The sequence below is a fragment of the Alosa pseudoharengus genome, unplaced genomic scaffold, assembly GCF_046254945.1.
Source record: "Alosa pseudoharengus isolate Yale_2024_CS ecotype anadromous, Long Island Sound unplaced genomic scaffold, YU_APseudo_1.1 YU_APseudo_1.1_scf_16, whole genome shotgun sequence".
In the NCBI taxonomy this organism is placed as follows: Eukaryota; Metazoa; Chordata; class Actinopteri; order Clupeiformes; family Clupeidae; genus Alosa; species Alosa pseudoharengus.
In genome coordinates this window covers 29,740,012-29,759,973 of record NW_027468630.1, presented here as the reverse complement: position 1 = coordinate 29,759,973, position 19,962 = coordinate 29,740,012, and the positions used below count along the sequence as shown (strand labels likewise).

Below are 19,962 nucleotides of genomic sequence, written 5' to 3'. Positions count from 1 at the left end.
CCGCTCTCTCTCGTAGCCCGCTGCCCCACTCCTCTGCATGTGCATTTAACAAAATATTCAGGATTGTTGAAGAATTGTTGTTGCCACATAGAAGCATTGCATAGAAGACGTCTGGCTAAATTGCTATTAAATCCGCTTAGCATCGTGACCATGCTGCGCAAATTTGTTCAAAACTGCTGCATTGAAGTGAACTCTGCTAAGGTCTTCACAGCATAGTAGGCTACATTGAAGAGACTAAACTAAGTTAAGTTATGAAATCAAGCAGTATCTCAAAGCTAACGTTAGAATACTGTTTGGATGTCGAATTTAGTATGCTTAGCCTACTTCTAAGCTGCTTGTCAATTTCGTTGAAGGGCTCATTTTATTGACTCTGACACTGAATATTTGCAAAATCCCGATGTAAATGGAAAAGTGTTTTCCAAAATTCAAAAGTGCTTGTCCCAAGGAGAAGTACGAACCTTTATTTTAACTATGTAGAAAACGTTATGAATTGCATCCACACATCAGCAGCCCCCCCCCCCCACCCCCGTTGTCAAAGTCAGCTACCGCCATAAATTGAATCCAATTCTGTGGGAAACACTGACTGGTTGTGACTAGTATAATTACAATGTGTACAAATTTCAATGTAAAATGCATTACAGCAATTTTCTAAGCATATACATGCTTGGAACTACATACATATCAGGCAAAGCACTGCTGCTGCAGCTTTTCAGGAGCTGTGTGCAAATCACTCCGCCCAAGTAGCAGTGCTGTTCCTGAATGAGAATATAGTTCCAAGTTTGTATATGCTTAGAAAATCGCCTATTTGTAGTATATATGTTGTAACTATACAAGTCACAACATCTAAATGGGAAAATGTTGGATTTCTTTTGTCATTTTTGGGTGCTATAGGTAGACATTTTTTACGGTGCTATAGCTAGTCATTTTTTAGATTTATCGGCATCGGACAAAACGCACACTGCCCCTTGTGTTAAAAAATTACCAGCAGACCCAGAACTTTTGGAAGAGTAGGCTACAACAACATTGTTCCTGTGAGAAAACAGCTGAAATTCTTATCTTTCAAAGTCCTAAATATTTAATTGGTTAGCTATGCAATGGCTCTGTTCATAGAGAAAGGAAACACGAATACAACCGTCAACTACTTTGGTTATTGATAGCGATCCTAAAACCAGCTGTAGCCTAGGGTTGCCTACCAAAACAATCACCCGTAGGGTTAAATTATTATAGACCGTATTGATAAGCTTGTAAATAATTTATGATGATTTGGGCCAGATGTTGTGCAACCAGCAGGGTATTAAAATGAACTTACTGTAAATGACATAATAATGGCACACAATGGAGACAATAGCATAACTATAACTGAGTGTCTATTTACACCCCTGGTACGAATAGCCTTGGTCACACAGCTGAGCTATTCACACCTGTGACATAACAACAAAAAGACGTTGCTCACGTGCAAAAAAAACATGGCGGGCATTAGTTTTTTCGTCAGCAGAAAGTGAAGAATTCTGAAAGGTTTCGGCACTAATATCTGTTCAGATTAAGTTTTAAATTGAAAAATTGTGTTTTATTTTCATACTCTTGGTTCAGTGAACACATACAACCGTCAGTTTGTTAGTTAACAGAAATTTCGTGAATATGATGTTCAGGCCTATAAACTATAAGTTTACCCGCAAACACCATTTACTTGTGGAAGAGGATAGTGCAGTTGTCACAGACATGTGGGAGAGCGGGGTTCGATTCCCGTGTGATGCGTTTTGGCAGAGTGAGTGTGCATGTGTACTAACGTGTCTGGAGAGAAGGCGCGCAATTTGAACAAGAAATCGGTTCTCAAACGGAAGTTTTGATTGCAATAATTAGCTAGTTCATGCACCAGGGTGTAAATAGCATACAGTACCATAATACACCAGGGTACAAATAGCATCCACTTCTAACTATACATTAATGCAAACAGCTTGCCTTATTCAGAGTGTCTATTACACAGCTGAGCTATTAACACCCTGTTACGTAACAACAAAAAAACATGTTGCTTGTTTTTTTTAATTATTATTACATTGTGTGATCAATATGCCAGAATAAATCACGGAGGTGCAAATAGCATACACTGATATTTGTACCAGACGGGGTATTACTAGAACACATTGCTGTGTGCACCGGGGTACGAATAGCATACACTGATATCTGTACCAGACGGGGTACTAATAGGACACATTGCTGTGTGCACCGGGGTACGAATAGTATTAACTTCTAAGTGCAACAGGGTACGAATAGCATACACTGCTAATTGTACCAGGGGTGCAAATAGCCTTACCCTAACTATAAAGCACTCATCACTAGTGCCCCCCCCAAAAAAAAAATATATAGGCTATCAGACTGTAATGTGTATGAACCAATGCCTTGAAGATGAAGATACTATAACATTTCCAACTGGAGAAAGAGATCATAAGTGTAATTTTTTCTAAGACACAACTTGAGTTATTATTAGTGTTTATCCTGCAAATAGAAGAGAAAAAACGACCAAATATCGGCAAAAAAAAATTGGCCATCGGCTGACCCGGAGTTGTAAAGATCGGTATCGGCATCGGCCATAGAAAAACCCATATTGGTCGACCTCTACAGCTATAGGCTAGTTGGATGCTCAATAAATTATGCTAACGGTGGGTGCTTCAGACTGAGTTACTACACACACGAGAAGGGTATGTATCATCTTATCTACTAACTCTGGGGGAGACAGTGAATAAGCCAATTTCTCAAAATGTTGGCGTGTTCCTTTAAATGTTGTGTTGACTTTGATGTCATCAGTGTCTATGCTATCTCCAATTAAATAAAACATACCTTAGATTTAGTTACTTTAGATAGACATTTTTTAATTTTCCATTCATCACAAATCTAAACTGAAATGCATGGAATGTCAAATTGTGGGTTCTTAGAAGAAGTGATCACAAACAACAATAGCACAATAGCAAAATATTTTAAAATTACCTTATCTCTCAGCCACTATTATGACTTATCACGTCTTCAGCTCTTCAGCATCTATAACCCCAACTCTTCCTTCAAATTCTTGGTTCTAGACTGGCTGAACTGCTATCGTCACCACCGACAGTAAGGCCTCAGTCATCAAGCTTACCTTCCTGTTGCCACAGTGATGACTTGCCAGGTGGGTTTCCTGGGCTTGAGGCAGTTAATATTTTTCATCCTGTGTTGGGCAGCATGGTCTCACTTTGACTTTGATCCATGATGAGCAGTGCAGCGAGAAGCCCGGAGGCAGCCACGGATGGCAAAGAAGATTGCCATAAACAGAACTGGCCTCTATAAATAGTGCATTGCCATGCTAGTCTCCCATCAGACCCTTCTAATCTCCTTTAACCCCTGACCCTCATTTTACTAAATATGAGGCAGCTCAACCAAGTCATAGCCTTCAGTCAGTGTTGTGGTTCTCCCTTTTGGTGATACTTTTGTGATGGCTTGGCAGCAACAGCCAAGCATTCTGTTTAATTGTCTCTAAATCCTTGTGCATTTTAGTGAAATGTGATTTACCCTTCATTCTTTGGCAAACATTTGAAGGGCAATATATGCCTCTTGTGCAGCCTTCCAACAGAATGTCGAGTAGCGTGTGGGTAAACACTGTCTGAAGAATTATTTACATTTGAAACATCTGGCTGGACAAGGAAGGATTCTTTCCAGTCATTCTGTCTGTATTTTGTCACCATGTTTTAGTTTGTGGAGGCCCTGCATTTTCAGAAAGAATCCCCTCTGACATAACCGCAAACTATTACTGACCAAATGAGATGGAAATAACCTCATGTTTTGCATTCAGACAAGGGCCCACACAACATGGTGGGTCTTTGAAAACGTAAGCACGGTGAACTGAATAGCCAACGGCCTACATCACATAGCCTAACAAAGAATTGACTTCACAAAATTTCACTTTTGCTTTGAGGATTGTTCATAAAGAGTCAAGACGTGCTTGAGGTGTGTAGATTCATAATTTGAAATGCACTGTTGAGAAAGAAAGTTTCAATGACAGCTGCTTCTCAAAATATCAATTTATCAATGCCAACGAAGCTGTAGACTGACAAGAAGAGTCTAACTTATGTCTCAAGGAAACAAGGAAATTTGTCATAAAAACAAGCACATTTGTCTGCCAGTGTTTTTATCTTAATAAGACAACTTAAAATAAGTCAAACCGAAGTCGACCTACAGGAAATGGGTTCAAATTGGCCTCACTCCTCTCGTTCGAAGTCTACAGGATGGCTGTGTCCATATCTTTTACGGTCGATGATTTAGGCAGACATTTGTCCTGTCCTTAGTTTCATCAGTTCTGTTATTTTGGTGTGATTTCTTAGTAGACGATTTGAAAAATAGGTTGATCTTAAATAAGCTTATTGTCATCTAAAAATCATATATATTATTTGTTTGGTCATGAAATTCATACTGGGATTTAAGGATCATATTTCTGAAGATTACCGCCAAGATAGCGATGACTGTAAAACCTGATTACAGACTGTAAACTCTCATTCTCTCTCTCTCTCTCTCTCTCTCTCTCTCTCTCTCTCTCTCTCTCTCTCTCTGTTAATCTCCCTTTCTGTCTCTGTTCCGTGGCCTTTTACTGTTGTAGCTGATACAGATATTATGTTAACTAATTCATAGGTCTGTGCAAAAGTAGCCTCTCATCGTACACTATTATTATTCAGAGGCCTTGTCCTGCTTGTTCTCTTCTCCTTCTCTTGTTCCCCTACCTTCGTCTACTGCTTGCTGACCATATTTCATTATTTCTACATTGTGCTCAGAACAGACTAAGTAATTATGAAGATCAAAGACATCATGGCAGGTTCGCTTCTTACTGAAGTCCTTGAAGTGTGTGTGTGTGTGTGTGTGTGTGTCTGTCTGTCTCTCTGGACACAGTCTCTCTCTCTGTCTTTCTGTCTCTCTCTCTGTCTCTCTCTCTCTGTGAAAGGATGACGTGCAGTACCATTATTTTGTGTGTCTGTCTGTGTGTTAATGGTGGGTGAAATTTTTTCCCCCTCTATATTTGTATAACGTATACTTGAAGAACTGGGTGAATGAGGGCTTGGTACTTCCTCATAGTGTTTCCACTAGTTGCAGCCAACAATTACACTTCAGTTTATTGCCAAATCACCATCACTGTGTTCAGTATTTTTACTTTGTGAATTTGACTGTCCCATGACGAAGATGTTATCATGTTTATGTGGCCAGTAAATTTGTTTACCAGTTATCTCCCTTTCCTTGTCATTCGTTAAATTTCATGTGTAGTGAAAGGCAATTTTGGTGTACTCTCCACTTTTTTAAAGTATATTTTTGGGCATTTTTGCCTTTATTTGGATAGGACAGTGAAGATTGACAGGAAGTGAGTGGGAGAGAGATAGATGGGGTGAGATCGGGATATGACCTGGGTTCGAATTCTCCATCTCTTTCTCTCTCTCTCTCTCTCTCGCTCTCTCTCGCTCTCTCTTCCTCCATCTCTTTCTTTCTCTCTCTCTCTCTCTGTCATTTCTAATAATAGAATTCTTTCTGATTTAAGGGTGACCATGGCTTAATATTGCCATTTTCCCCCCTGTACTTAATCTGCAGTTATGTAACCAACCTTTCTCTGACTAGACCATTGTTGTCTATTTCCTTTAATGTCTCATTGAAAAACCTTGTGTTTTTGGGGTGACTAAATCGCAGTCCAAAGCAAACGGTGCCCAGACCACAAAGGAAGCAGTGTACGCCCCTCAACTACAATTTTTCCACATCGCTCAGTTTTTCTGTATGTGCATGGCTATTTTTTTATTTTGTGCAGAGAGCAGGCCCTCTTTTAATTTGTATCCAGAGCGAGCACACTGAAATTGAATGCACACTTTGGCTTATATGCGTTTAAAGAAGTACTTCTACACTTCACGTTTCTCATAAACGTGGTATAAATAGACCTCCATTTGTTTGTGGCTTATATGACCTTTCTTAGCTTAGCTGTACAAATGTCAGAGTAGCTGTTTCTGCAGATGTGGTAAAGTGTAAAACTGACAGACTCATTTGCTTTCACTGTGTATGAAAATATGGTTCACCCACACAAAAATCCTCATAATATTCAGTCAGAAAACATCTTCTAATTGCACATTATATAATCATGCATTCAAGTAAAGACCTTTCATCTTATTGAGAAGAGCAAAGATGCAAAGACATGCTACACATGGATTATGTGTTAAGGTACCTAGTGTAGATATTGGCAGCACTTTCACTAGGACACTTACTTTACATTTGGATTAACCTCACAGGCCTGCACTTTTGGTATGTTCACTTATGCTCACTTAGACGAGAGGTGGTGGATTACATTAATTGTTTGTTCAGCTGTACTCCCATTCATGTGGTCTTTGCCATACAGTGGCATACAGTCACATTTGGTGGGTAATTCTAGTCCAGTTGAATTAGTAGTAGTAGTCGTAGTAGTAGTAGTAGTAGTAGGTACTATGACCTTAATCTCCACTTAATGCCAAAAGGTTCTTATTTTTGCCTTGTTCCCGTGAGGTGCCATTCAGCCTCTACGGTTACACAACGTTGTGTTCATGAGATCAAAAGAGAAGCACTATCCTCATCAAAGTTAGAGCCTTTTGATTGCTAAATTATGCTGATGGACATCTTTGCACCCACAGCTACTTCTGAGGAAAAGTGAAATCCACATAAGTCTTTCCACCCTGTGGCTGTCAGCATGGACATGTTTTTCCGACGGCACTTCCGCCGGAAGTTGGATCCATGCCGGTGTCACAGGCCCAGTGTTGCCGTGCCTGCCAGTAAAGCCCGCCGGCGCTCAAGTGTGGGTTTGGCCAGCGTTGGCTTGACTCACCGCCGTAGGTCAAGCTTGGGCCTTCCGGGGCCTGGGGCTAGTATGGGCCACCACAGGCCCTCTCCACCCCAGGCCTCTGGTGGGAAGATGTTACGGAGGCAGCATATGGCCCGCAGGCGCTCCAGCGCTACCACCACCACCTGCCTCACCCCACGCTTCTCTGTGCGCCGCCGGCGTGCTGCTAAGCTACGCACCATTGACACCCACCTATTAGGGCCCTCCATGCTTCTGGCCAGTCTGGTGCAGATGAGTGAAGAGAAGGAGGCCATCCAGCCAGTGGATGAGGCAGAGACGGAGGAAGGATTGGAGGATGATGCCTCTTCAGCCTCTGGCTTTGAATCTCTAGGTGGCAGCAGCAGTGACTTTGAGGAAGAGGCAGACCACTGCCTGGACAGGCAAACAGAGAGCACTTCCTGGAGGGACTGGGAACTTTTGCATGGCCTTGAGGCTACAGCAGCAGAGGGCATCCAGCCTCGACCCCTGATTCGTGCACCTCGCTGCCTGCGTCGCAACTCCTCTCACCTGTTACCAGCTGATGCTGTGTACCACACCAGGACATCATATGGCCTTTATGGACGATACCGCCGGTCTAGCCAGGCCCGTCAGCCCTCCTTCAGCCCTTACTCAGCTGGGCTCTGGCAGGGGAAGACAGGACTGGCAGCTGGGCGCCGGAACTCAGTGACTGGACGGAGGGGCTCTACATCCCTCCACGGGAACTGTTCAGCATGCTGGAGGCTTTCTGGCCGCAGAGAATCACTTAGTCACCTTCAGTGCACATACTATGACCCCAGTGTGGAAACATGGAGTGGGTTCCTCTCGTATGTAGACCCTTGTCCTACTCAACCATTAGCAACTGCTATTATCTGTGATGTATTTTGCATTAATAAAAAAAAAAAAATGTAGGTAGAACATTAAGAATGAGGGAGAAACAAACAAGAGAACTACAAATTCAGTCCCATATGTAATTTTTGCACAGTTTTGTAAAGTACACATTAACTATAGGCCTGGGCAATAAAACAATTGGGATATGTATCGTGATAAACAGTTAATCAATAGTAATGAATATTGATACCGGTTTTATTCAAAGACACTGCATTCAAATCAGCAGGAAAGTTCATAAGAGTTCATACAGTATGCAAACTTCGGATGCATGAAAAAACCTAAAGTGTTTTCTCTCACTGGCAACGAGTGACACACAAATACACAATTTTTACAGTAGCCTATGTTTGATTGCACCGACATGATCTACAACATGAAGATTTGATTAATCTTGGAGTGAAAATTAATGTTGGTAATGAGAGTGGATGTGCAGGCAGTTGTTAACGTAGCAAGTGTTCTCTAAACTGCTGATTTTTTAAGTTAGGTATGCAGATAATATCATTCAAACACCACCACAATAACATCAGAGTTACTGATGTTACAATCAGTCATGAAAACTATGTGCCTGCCTGGTAACTTTATTTATTGTTTATTTCATCTATTGGCCACTTTGGTTGTTAGGTTGTTAAAATATTATTAATAATTATCTATATCAGCTGATATGAATAGTTTTATTGTGACACATGTTTCAGCCACATTGCCCAGGCATGTTAAGCAACAAACAGGATGGACACCTTTGCTTTGAAGTGAGAGCAGGGAAAGTGTCAGGAGTAGCGTAGAAACTGATACCTTGTGAGACGTTCAAGTCTGTTGGTAGCTCCATAGATGTGATTTTGCATTTTTAATGAAAAGCCTGTTCAATCCATTAAAGGTGCAAAACACTAAACAATGTGTAACTTCAGGAGGACTGGAATCTAGAGGACTGAATTCTCCATGTTATCTCCATGTATTTTTGACCTGGTTTCTCAAGCTCAAGTTGCAAAGGTGCCAGATTGTCTTCGGGTTGGTTTGCAACCAAATACGTACAGTATGAATTTGGTCTTTCAGAGACTCAAAGGACATAATGAAAGGTTGTAACTTGAACTAGGTGTGCAGATATATTTTGTTGCACCAGGTTAAACACTATTGTCTAGCGCACTAATTTCTTAAGATCAGAGGGCTTAACTGATTTTCTCTCTATCTTTCTCCCTTACTCTCTCTCATTTTCACTCTATCTCACAAATCTATCTCTTTCCATGTCGTATCTTTTTATTATTCTCTCATCCTTTCTATTTTTTACTTTTCCTCTCCTTACTTTTGCTTGCTTCTTTAATCTTCTTCTTTGCATCCTTCTCCCCTGTTTCCTTGCTCAGTACATGCAGGTGAGCTTAGAGGTGCTGTACTGCTTGGGGCTATAGCTTTTTGAGTGAAGCGCTGTGAGTAGAATGCCTAGTGACACTGATTATCGCTCATATATCTGTGGCCATGGACATCTTGGGGAAAAAGATGATGCTTGAACTTCCATACAGATAGGAATTTAAAGAATAGTGAACCTTTTCACAGCCAATTTGAAAGATCAAGGAAAGGAATGTGTTGTGAGGATAAGGGATGTACAATGCGCAAATTGAAATGTGAAGGAATATCTTTTTCATTATATCTCACATTTCGTGTCCCACCACTCCCGTCTTGATATACTGTAAAGACTTCTTATGCAGCAAACATCTCTTGTCAGTCCTCAAAGAGTAATGAATTTGCCTCCAACATCTTTTCATTTTCAGCAAATTTAGTCAGGGGATTTTATGTGGAACTGGGCCCTATTTTAGTTTGTATGTCCTTTGCTCCCAAGTGGAAGGTTAATTTTTGCACACAAACCCTCGCAACAGAAACTGGTAGATCAAACTAGTCAAATTGCTTTTGATGTTTTCCCACAAACTTATGAAAATTATACAAACTTGATGGTTGACTTAAGATATAGTTTCTTTCTACTTATATTGGTCAATTAACCATGCAACTAACTTCTTCAATTTAAGGCATAGTTGATTAAATTACTGAATGGTGTTTGTTATTTTAATTTATGTTTTGTTTCATTACCACACCATTTACTAAACGAACATTTAGCTGTCTTATCTGCACATTGTTGAAACCTTATTTTGAATTTATCACATGGATGTGTCCAATGTCTCTGTGTCACAGGAAAGCCATTGCTAAATCAGGTCTGCAGCATCTGTCTACCCAGCCCTGTGCCTCTGCCTTGGCCAAGTGTGAGCTGGACCGAGAGATCCGTTCTAGTGTTGACTGGAGTGTAAGTACTTGATGTCCAGTGCATCTATCTGTGCTTAACTGGTCAGGCAGGACTATTGATTTTGTTAGGGTATAGGGTGAGTATCCAGGTAATTATGTCTCATCAATAGTGATTTTAAATATGGAAAACGTAATGCGCTGTCAGATCTGCACCATAAAAGTCAGCATTAGATGTTGGCTGACATAAGTTATATTGAGGCTATGTTGTATCTCTTCTGTAGCTGGTAAATTAGAATGGTTGGGTTCAGGTTGTCTGATGTTTCCTGTAGGAGAATGCTGTGTATGGAGAGCACATCTGGTTTGAGACCAATGTCTCTGGGGACTTCTGTTATGTTGGAGAGCAGCACTGCCTTGCCAAGACACTGGTGAGTGTACATGTGTGACTTCTAATGTATGTTTGTCTGTGTGCGTGTGTGTGTCTGTGTGTCCCGTTATTACCCAAGTTAGTCATACTGCCACCAAATTTAGATTGGTAGTGAATTTTTCAAGTCGATGCACTAGATTCAAGATTAGATTCAACTTTTTGTCATTGTACAAGCAAGAGTACAAGTACAGAGACGACGAAATGCAGTTAGAGATACAAAGAAAGGAAGAGGGGATTAGTCAAGTGTTAAGGAAAGGAGAGCATGATAAAATAGCTGTTTGGGAAAAGGTGAGAACAGGGGAGTGGAAGAGTGAAGTGGGAAATGAAATGAAGAGTATACAAATGGTTTGGTGTAGCAAAAGGACAGGCCTGATCAAGCCAAACTGAGATTCCCGGTTTTCCCATTTTAAAAATGAAACGATCTGTTTTGGTAATTTTTTTTCTGTTTGTTTTTTTCATTTGTCTACGTTGTTTGGTAGTCATAAAGAGAAGTCTGCCATCTGTTGGAGGAAATGACACGAGGCATGATCATGGCAATATTCAGAATATGGCACATGCATTTTATGAAGTAGCCTAAAGCTTAAAGCTAGTGACCCAACATATTATAATTTACTGTACCTGCAAGCTATAAACTCTTTTCAGCAGAATGGAGCTGCCAGAACAGATAGTGAAAATGCTATTTTTATCCCTCTTCCTCTCTCTCCCACAGCAAAAATCTGTCATGCGGAAAAAATGTGCAGCCTGTAAGATAGTGGTTCATACCATCTGCATCGAGCAGCTGGAGAAGGTAACTGACCTGCTTTATTTTCACAAGCTAGAAAATATACTGAAGGAACTAGAACCCAGAGGCATAGAATGCACTGGTGTTCTGTTCCACCCAAGCTGTCACTCACCTTGCTGTTCCATCTTCAGTTGTCACAAACAGAGGCCCAACTGCAGGGTCAGTGGCTGGATAAGCTGCCCCACAAAGACCAAGCTTTCCGAGTGAGACCTTCATCATAACATCGTGCCCTTCCCAATCCACAGTCCTAGCTGTCTATTTGGGATAAGAATCTGTGCTCTGATCATAGGAGAGACCTCGGGGGGAATTTTCTGGCTTGTCACTATAAGCTCACTGCTTTGTTAGAGTCTAAGCATGGAATATGAAACCGGCATGCATTTGGCCATGAATGTTTACATTCATGATATGGGTGTTCTTTCAGGCATTTAATTTTCTTGAGATCTTTAGCCTTTGATCTTGGTCAACTTCTCAAATTATTGTTGGGTTTTCTCAAGAACATGGCAAACAGTTTAAGTGTGTTTTGCAATTACTGTATAACATTGGGCCTAATTGCCAGAGAATTTCCTTCGGGTTCCCTCATTCAGTTGCCTCTCTTCTCATCTCTCTTACTTTCTCGACCTTTATTGGCTTTGATTAGCACTTTGGTCTTAAGCTGAATTTGCGATAACCAGGGTATGAATGACAGGGGTTTGGCTTCTGGTCTTGGTGCTCCACTCTGTAAAAAAATACTAACCTTTCATAAACATATTTCATAAGAGTATTGTCCATTCTTTCCATAAAATATGCATAGTATTAGCTAATGTAGGTGAATTGCTTTTGATCCCGTGAGGGGAAATTTGGTCTCTCTATTTATCCCAATCCGTGAATTAGTGAAACACACTTAGCACACAGTGAACACACAGTAAGGTGAAGCACACACTAATCCCGATGCAGTGAGCTGCCTTCTACAGTGGAGCTCGGGGAGCAGTGAGGGGTTAGGGGCCTTGCTCAAGGGCACTTCAGCCGTTCCTACTGGTCAGGGTTTCGAACCAGCAACCCTCCGGTTACAAGTCCGAAGTGCTAACCAGTAGGCCACGACTGCCCCACAAATGTGATGTGAATACCTACGCCCTATCAATCTCCCTGTCTGACCAACAATCTGAACAGAGACCTGTCTGTTAAACTTGTTCAAAATGGTCCATGCGCTGTCAGGAATTCTCTCAAACATCTTATATCTGCACTGCAGTTAAATATTTAAAGATCAGATTGCCTCTCCATTCTCTTAAAGCAACACCAAAGAACTTTCCCTCTGTTGCACGCACGCTATTTGTTTATACAGCACCGGCTTTGCAAATAACAATGTCCACAGACAAGGTAGAATATGTTGCATGATTTATGAAAGTACAATGTATTGCGAACGCAAGTCAAATTTGTAGTTTCTTATGTCTCATTCCATCAAACTACAGTTCCGCTACCCGATCTGGCAAACTTACATAGTGCGGTTATAGCCGATAGAGGGCTGCGAAGCGAATGCAGAAGTGCCGTTCACCCTGTTACAAGTTGATGAACTACTGAAACGATTTTGGAAACATTATTTTAAGGTACAAAAAACTCTTTGGTGTTGCTTTAAGCTCTATCATTTTGGATATTCACAGCTCAGGTGCACCATTTGCAGATACCTAAAGGAATTATGCCATTAGGGTCGAACCCATTACTCTATGCAGTGTGAATTTGGAGATGAGGAGAGATTAGTTAGTGTTTCCCACCTATTTTTGTCATGTTTGTTAGTTTGTTTATTAATCTTTGTGAATGATTTTTTTCTGAGATGGTCTTTGAATCACATTGGGATATCTTCTTGGACAGATAGATCAGTATTAACACACACTGACCTCAACCTTTTGCTTTTGGGTCATTAACTATGTGGGTACTTACTGTTTTTGGCTCATGGGCTTGTAAAAAATGCTTTCTTAACAAAACTGGTTAAAATTAAGCTAATTACATGAAAGTGCAATTCACCTTAAACATGTGTCATTCTCTATTATCTTCAGATAAATTTTAGATGTAAACCATCATTCAGGGAATCAGGATCCAGAAATATTCGGGAAGTGAGTACATACCCCCGTTTATTGGTATTGTGGACTGTCCTGTGCCTATTTCTAAATCACCTTTCATGTTGTTTTGAAACATGCTCCATTGATACTTTTCCTGGAAACTTCCTCCCCTCCACTGCTTTGTTTACCATCCTATCTCCTCTCTTGTTCCTTCCTCTCTTCCATGTGCCTTCTCCTGTGTGTGCCCTTTGACCTTCCTTTTCCGTCATGCCTTGCTCTGGTTAGCCACCCTGGCGCCGCAGGGCCCTCAAAAGGCCCCAGGCTTTGCTTAGGCACAGTGGTGTGCCTAAACTCAAGGCAACTGCATTTGTAGCCAATCAGAAGGTACCACCCTGTCCTCTATACCCCATTAGAGAGAGAGACAATTCACACCCACAAATATCCATGATTCTCTCTGATCACTTTGCCTTATCTTAACTTATATTATTAGGGTCATTAAACTAACAGTAATTCTTATGTACAGTATAGTGAGGTATTCATGTTTTGTAGCTATGGCATCACAATTAAGTAATGCAACACATTTTGCATGATTTTTTACATTTAATTCAGCTCCTCATGTGGTCAAAACAAGAATATGTTTCAACACTTCATATAAGTAATTGATTAATTAATTCCAGTCTGTGCAAAATTATTATATAGCAGGGTATTTGTTTTGCCATTTTTGTAGGAAGAACTGTAGAGGCTGATCCTGGCATGCTGAATTTTCTTCTTGTCTGTAGCACCCTCTGCTGCACTAAAGTGTGCACTACTCCTCTAAACTTTAAACTCGAATCTCTCAGCTATATTATATTAGTTTTACATTTCTGTTATAAAGCAACTCTCTCTCTTTAACTTTAATCTTTGAAGAGGTACAATCACTCAGTTGTGACTGGGAAATCAACTGCTACTCAACTGAGACTCATTTTGGGAAATTGGTTGTCTACGTATGACCTTTATTAGTTTGGAAAATAATGAATGAATTTCCAGAATATTTCTTTTCGCAATAAACCACAAACCCTTTTGGAGTAAAGGACTATAACATCTTTAGGTATATACTTTTTAGAGTATCATGTTAAGAGATGTACTGTACAATGGTGGTAAAAATGTCTGTCATGTTCTTGAAAATGAATGTTGACACAACAGATTCATGTTTCCACTACAGCCTTCAATAGTGCGGCATCACTGGGTCCATAGACGTCGACAGGATGGGAAGTGCCGACAATGTGGGAAGGTGAGTTCCCATTACATATGCAGTGTTTTGGTCAGAGTAGATCTATCTGAATTTAGTTCAGGGAACATCCCTTCATGGTGTATAATCCTTTCCTACAGGGTTTCCAGCAGAAGTTTGCATTTCATAGTAAAGAGATTGTGGCCATCAGCTGTTCATGGTGTAAGCAAGCAGTAAGTACCCATTCACTGTAACCATCCAGTGTTTGCCATTTTGGTGAAGTGCGTGGCAAGTGACAGTGCGCTCATGTTGGTGCCTGTGTTTGCTCAGTCGACATGGAATAATTATGACTGATCTGGTTAAATAAATTATAAATCCAATAAATTGAGATAATAACAGTAATTACTGATTTTGTAATAGGTAGCAAATACCGGTATACACTGCAGTCCCAAGATGCTTATGCGATCACCACTGGGTACATTATTATGAGCTGAAGTGGTTCCTAAATGTTACTGTTGTTTGTGTGTGTTGGGTTGACTAGTTGCGAATGAGATACAGTGCAAGTTAGCAAATAAGTAATTGACTATGTAATTTTATTTTACAGTCTTTATTAAAATTAAATTATTTGATGCCGTTGGGTAGGCTTGACAGTCATACAATTTGATATATATTTATAGATATATATATAATTTGTTTTTATTAAACTTACACTCACTCTTCATTTAGGAACTGGAAATCAATGTGAGACCTCATATACTGTATGCTGTGTTTATGTATATGCAAATGTAATGGAAAATTGGTTTCAGTTGAGCCATTTTCTTTTCATCACTACTTGTAATGCTCACACTGTTCATGTGATTCCACCACTGTTCTCTATCTACCCCACGCCTTCCTGAAGTACCACAATAAGGTGACATGCTTCATGCTACAACAGATTGAAGAAGCATGTTCTCTAGGTGCTCATGCTGCAGTAATTGTTCCACCCACATGGATCATTCGTGTACGCAGACCTCAGGTACAGTCCAACACCAGCTCACATGCCGAACATTTATTCATGTTTTGCTACCATGTACATCACAATTGACGCATCCTATACTTCAAACTGAGCATGTATACGATCAAAACTACCTTAAATAAGTTGCATAAGTTCTTATTAGCAGTATCTAGCTTTCTAATATCTATGGTTTTCCCCTTATTAGACATTCTCTGCTGCTACTATTTTTATCCATTGATGCACATTTCCTGTCCTTAAACTGCCACAGACACTTCCTTCTTCTGTAGTCATGAGATAATAAACACCAACGCAGTTCTGAACTCCCAGTCGGCTCGGCTGAGTGACGCTTTAAAGCGCTGTGGAAACCAGCGCTGACACGAGTGTGGCGCACTCCGTTTTCAACATTCAATTACATTCCATTCCATTGTTCTCAAACACTACTATGCACACCAGCATCACACTTTGCCGCTGCCACTGTGTGAATTACGATTCAGCTCTATTTTGTCGGCTCCATAAAATCCATTTTTCATCCAGTGTTTGCCACTTTGGCGCTGATGACAGTGCACTCATGTTGGTGCCTGTGTTTGCTTAGTCGACATGGAATTGAAATATAAAGTTTAAGCTATAATCTATGACCTAAACATTGTTTACCATCCTACACGTGAACTGAACATAGTTAATGACTATATGGACTAGGCGTTTATCTGTTTGTTATGTACTTCATTGAAATGTGCTGTAGGTCTAGGCTACATTTTGCACATGCATTTTGCATATTTCTATATATGAAAAGTTCCTTATTTCCAACTAAACTCAAAGATAATGGGCTTTATTATGACGGGTCAAAAGTGCAGCACAAAGCGTATTCTCATCATGACGCAAAGTGTATTCCTATTGTACACTCAAGTTTTTCGCCATGCCCATGTCTTTTATTGAGCAATGCGCTCAGGGGTGTGGCAATTAACAACCTAAGGTGCGGTCTAGCGCATTATCTAAAAATCGCTATTGTACACTATCTAAAAAGCATTACAGTACGCCACTGACCAAGAAAAACCTGGTCTATAGCGAGAGGCGCATATAAAGCACAGCTGAAGACGCACTGTCACGAGCTGTAAGCAGCAACTCCTCTGCAGGATAAATGTCCTTAAGTTACAAATTATCACAAATACTTGATTGCAGTTGTTGCTGCTAAGGGTGGTCCAATCAGTTATTAGGTTTAGGGGGCAATCACTTTTTCACACAGGGCCATGTAGGTTTGGATTTTGTTTTCCCTTAATAATAACAACCTTCATTTAAAAACTGCATTTTGTGTTTACTTGTGTTATCTTTGACTATATTTAAATTTGTTTGATCTAAAACATTTAAGTGTGACAAACATGCAAAAAATAAGAAATCAGGAAGGGGGCAAACACTTTTTCACACCACTGTACGTCTTCAAGTTAAGTTCATAAAGTAACTTTCTTTGCTTTCATTTGATTCCCAATGAAGATACCCAGGGAAGAATTGTTTTACATTGTTAATATAGACTTCTAGAAAGATCAGAAATGGAATATACTTAAACGCAATTCAAATATATAAAAAGTGATTAAACGCAATTAACTATAGAAATTCAGTGATTAATTCAGTGATCAATTTTTTTTTTTTAAAAAGCATTTGACAGCCCTACTATCATTGTGTTACCCTGGGAATCCAGAGTTCTCGCGGAAGCATTTTCTCAGCGAGTAATGATGCACGTAACTTTTACCCCTTGCATTGCGGGGAACCAATCATATCTGTGTATCTGATATAGGCGGGCCAGAGGCAAGCTAAACAGATGACAGACGTAGTGTTACCCAATTGCGTCGAAGTCCGGAATCAGTCAGTTAACATTGATCGTATAGTGTTATCCAATTGCGTGCAGTGAGATTTTCAAATGCATGCTTGGTGCCGCCCATCGAGTTGGGCCATTATGTTATTTGTGGCCAGACCCTAAAATCTTTCAGATTGGGTCTGGTCCTCCAGGCTATCATTGTGTACCATTGTTTATAGAGATGTCTTAAAAAAGCAAGTTCAACCAAAGGCACCAGTAAAAAATAAAGATTAATTCTTTAAAAAACAACAATAGGTATCTTCTTGACTGTTACCAGAGTACTTTTACCAAGTGCTTTTGTACTTGATAATTAGTAGTATTAAACGTAAATTAGTTAAATTAATTTAACATGTACATTGTGTTAGATGAATAATACATATAAGCCTATCCTACCTTATTCCCTGAATCCATGGTGGGAGCTTGAGTGCTCCAGTGGATTAAGTCCACTGCGCGGCAGACTCCTCATGTCTCTTCATGTTCTCTGCTTTTCTCAGGGCTCTTTTCTCTCGTTTCCTTTTCTCCCACCTCCTCCATCTGCTCTGCCAGGCTTTCCCCCACATCTCGGCTCTAATGATGTGTGCTCTTCTTTCTTGCTCCACGTTGCCAATGGTCCTTACTGGGATCCTGCAGATGATGTTGATCCTGCCCGTTTCTCGTTCATGGCTGGCAACATACTCTTTTATGTGGTACTGCTCCACATTTTGTTCAGATACTCAATGGTCTGGTTTATAAAATCACCATGGATGGCCTCTGTCTTCTCTTCTGCTCTTTCCTTCTCATCTTCAGAGATCACAGTGTCACTTGTTCACTCCATGTGCTCTGCTGTTTGCCTTATTCAGTTGTTCTGAAGATGAACACTCTTCATTGGATCACCGTCTTCACCAGTAACACGCTGTTTAATCGCCCTATTTATTTTGGTCTCTGCTGATACATTTACCATGTATTTCACCTCCTCATTCACATTGGTCTTCTTCACCTCTTTCTCTTGCTGTATCTCTTTATCAGGGCCTGTTTCTTTCCTGTTCTGTTTCTCTCTCATTTCTGCCACTTCATGATATTCCTTAGACTTTACCAGAGCTTCAAACCTCACACTGCTCAGTGTTGCCAGTGTAGCCGTATTGCTTTTGTTGTTGACATTTCTTTTCCTTTTGCATCCCTGCGTGTCCATCACCCCCTTCTAACTTCAAAACCCTCCATTTTGAGGACTACTCTTTCTTCAACCACGCACACCTGTGGGAAAATCCTATTTCATTTTAAAACGTCTGAGCATTAGGCTGACACATTGTGAGCACACCCGAATGACAACCTACTATCAAAAATGTGATTCAATCTAGGAAAACCCTTCACATGGTGCATTCAAATATCCTTGATTTTTGCTCTGTTTCAACCCTTTAGTGAAATTGCACCAACTTAAAGGAATTATCCGGAGTAAAATGCACTTTAGTTCGATTGTACCGTTTTCAGTCACAACTCGTAGCCTGGAAGTGAGCGCGGCATTTCAATTGCGCCGCTACAAAACGCTATTTTTGTACCTCTTCTACAGTTCCAAACAACATAACACTTACGTGGTAGTGAGTAGAGGGTCCCTAAAGCCAAACCGAAGTATCCCGAGGTCTTTATGTGGTCAAATAGAGAGTCCAGAATGAATTTCATCAAGCCAGTACCTTTCCGGAAATGTTGCCATCTTTGCCGCCACCTTGAGGGGAAAGTCCGTAGGAGTCTTATTGCTGAGTGTGTTGTAACACGCTCTGGAAATTCACAATTTCGTCGCCGTTTTCTTTAGAGGTACAAAAATAGCGTTTTGTTCCGGAAATCGATCTAAAGTGCATTTCACTCCGGATAATTCCTTTAAGATTCTGATACCATCCTGGCAAAGTTCTGACACTGTTCCCTAGTAAAATCCTGGATACCCTCCTCCCAAAATTTGTATGGGTAGCCTATTCGTAGGCTAACATCAGAAAGAAGTGTGACTGAAAATATGCAACTCTTGCTGGGAACATTCTGATGTAGTTACATTTTCTAAACATTCGGAAGTTGCTCAGCAACATATTTGCAGATCTCTTGAGTTCCTTATTTTGTCAAAAAACGTTTGCTTGTGTTTCGCATTACAGAATAAAGAAAATTCCGTGTGTGCTAGTCGGGTCCAGCTATCTTATTTTAATGAGTGATACTGGTAATTTGAAACCTCATTTGCACTCTTGAAAGCTACTTTGTTTGTTTTACGTGATATAGATCTACCATGGGAATGACATGGCAATTAAAAATATGAATATTAAATGTATGTTCAGGTTGATTCCCAGCCTCGTTGTGAGTATTGCAATCGACACGGCAATGACACTAACAATAAACGCAAAAAAAAGATAAGCCACCTGAATTCCAGAACAGAACATTATTGGGAGAATGTGTGCATTCTTTTTAGCATATCCTAAATGTGTCTCAATCCACTTGGCACAGTTCATATTAGGTCTACTATCAAACCTTTAAAAGCCATGCAGTACCTAACCCATATCAGACTTCTAAAGCCCTTTATTATCTTTTGTAGCATAGACTACAAGCATTGTGATCTGATTAAGATGCAAATTCATGCAGATTTCCTGCACCTACAGAGAGTTTAAGGGCTTATGTCAGATTTTTTTCTTAATGTAGGCCTATAAAACATTTAAAACATTTAATGCTTCACTCAGTTCTGGAATAGTTCCTTATTCTTTTAAACAGGCTAGGGTTACACCTCTGCTAAAGA

At 40.3% G+C, this 19,962-nt stretch overlaps 1 protein-coding gene across 8 annotated transcripts in view; it reads left to right on the top strand.

The window, feature by feature from the left end:
* Positions 1-19,962, top strand: part of dgkza (diacylglycerol kinase, zeta a) — a 129,698-nt gene that overhangs the window by 51,473 nt on the left and 58,263 nt on the right. For 3 of the 8 annotated variants that reach the window (XM_076287645.1, XM_076287649.1, XM_076287647.1), the window contains 8 exons: positions 9,893-10,001; positions 10,270-10,365; positions 11,074-11,151; positions 11,277-11,348; positions 13,173-13,229; positions 14,377-14,445; positions 14,544-14,615; positions 15,281-15,397. In XM_076287645.1, the coding sequence (XP_076143760.1) occupies positions 9,893-10,001; positions 10,270-10,365; positions 11,074-11,151; positions 11,277-11,348; positions 13,173-13,229; positions 14,377-14,445; positions 14,544-14,615; positions 15,281-15,397 (670 nt within the window). Of the gene's footprint in view, positions 1-1,779; positions 7,660-9,892; positions 10,002-10,269; positions 10,366-11,073; positions 11,152-11,276; positions 11,349-13,172; positions 13,230-14,376; positions 14,446-14,543; positions 14,616-15,280; positions 15,398-19,962 lie in introns of those variants that run through there. The other 5 variants (XM_076287646.1, XM_076287650.1, XM_076287642.1 and 2 more) reach the window with 4 other exon arrangements.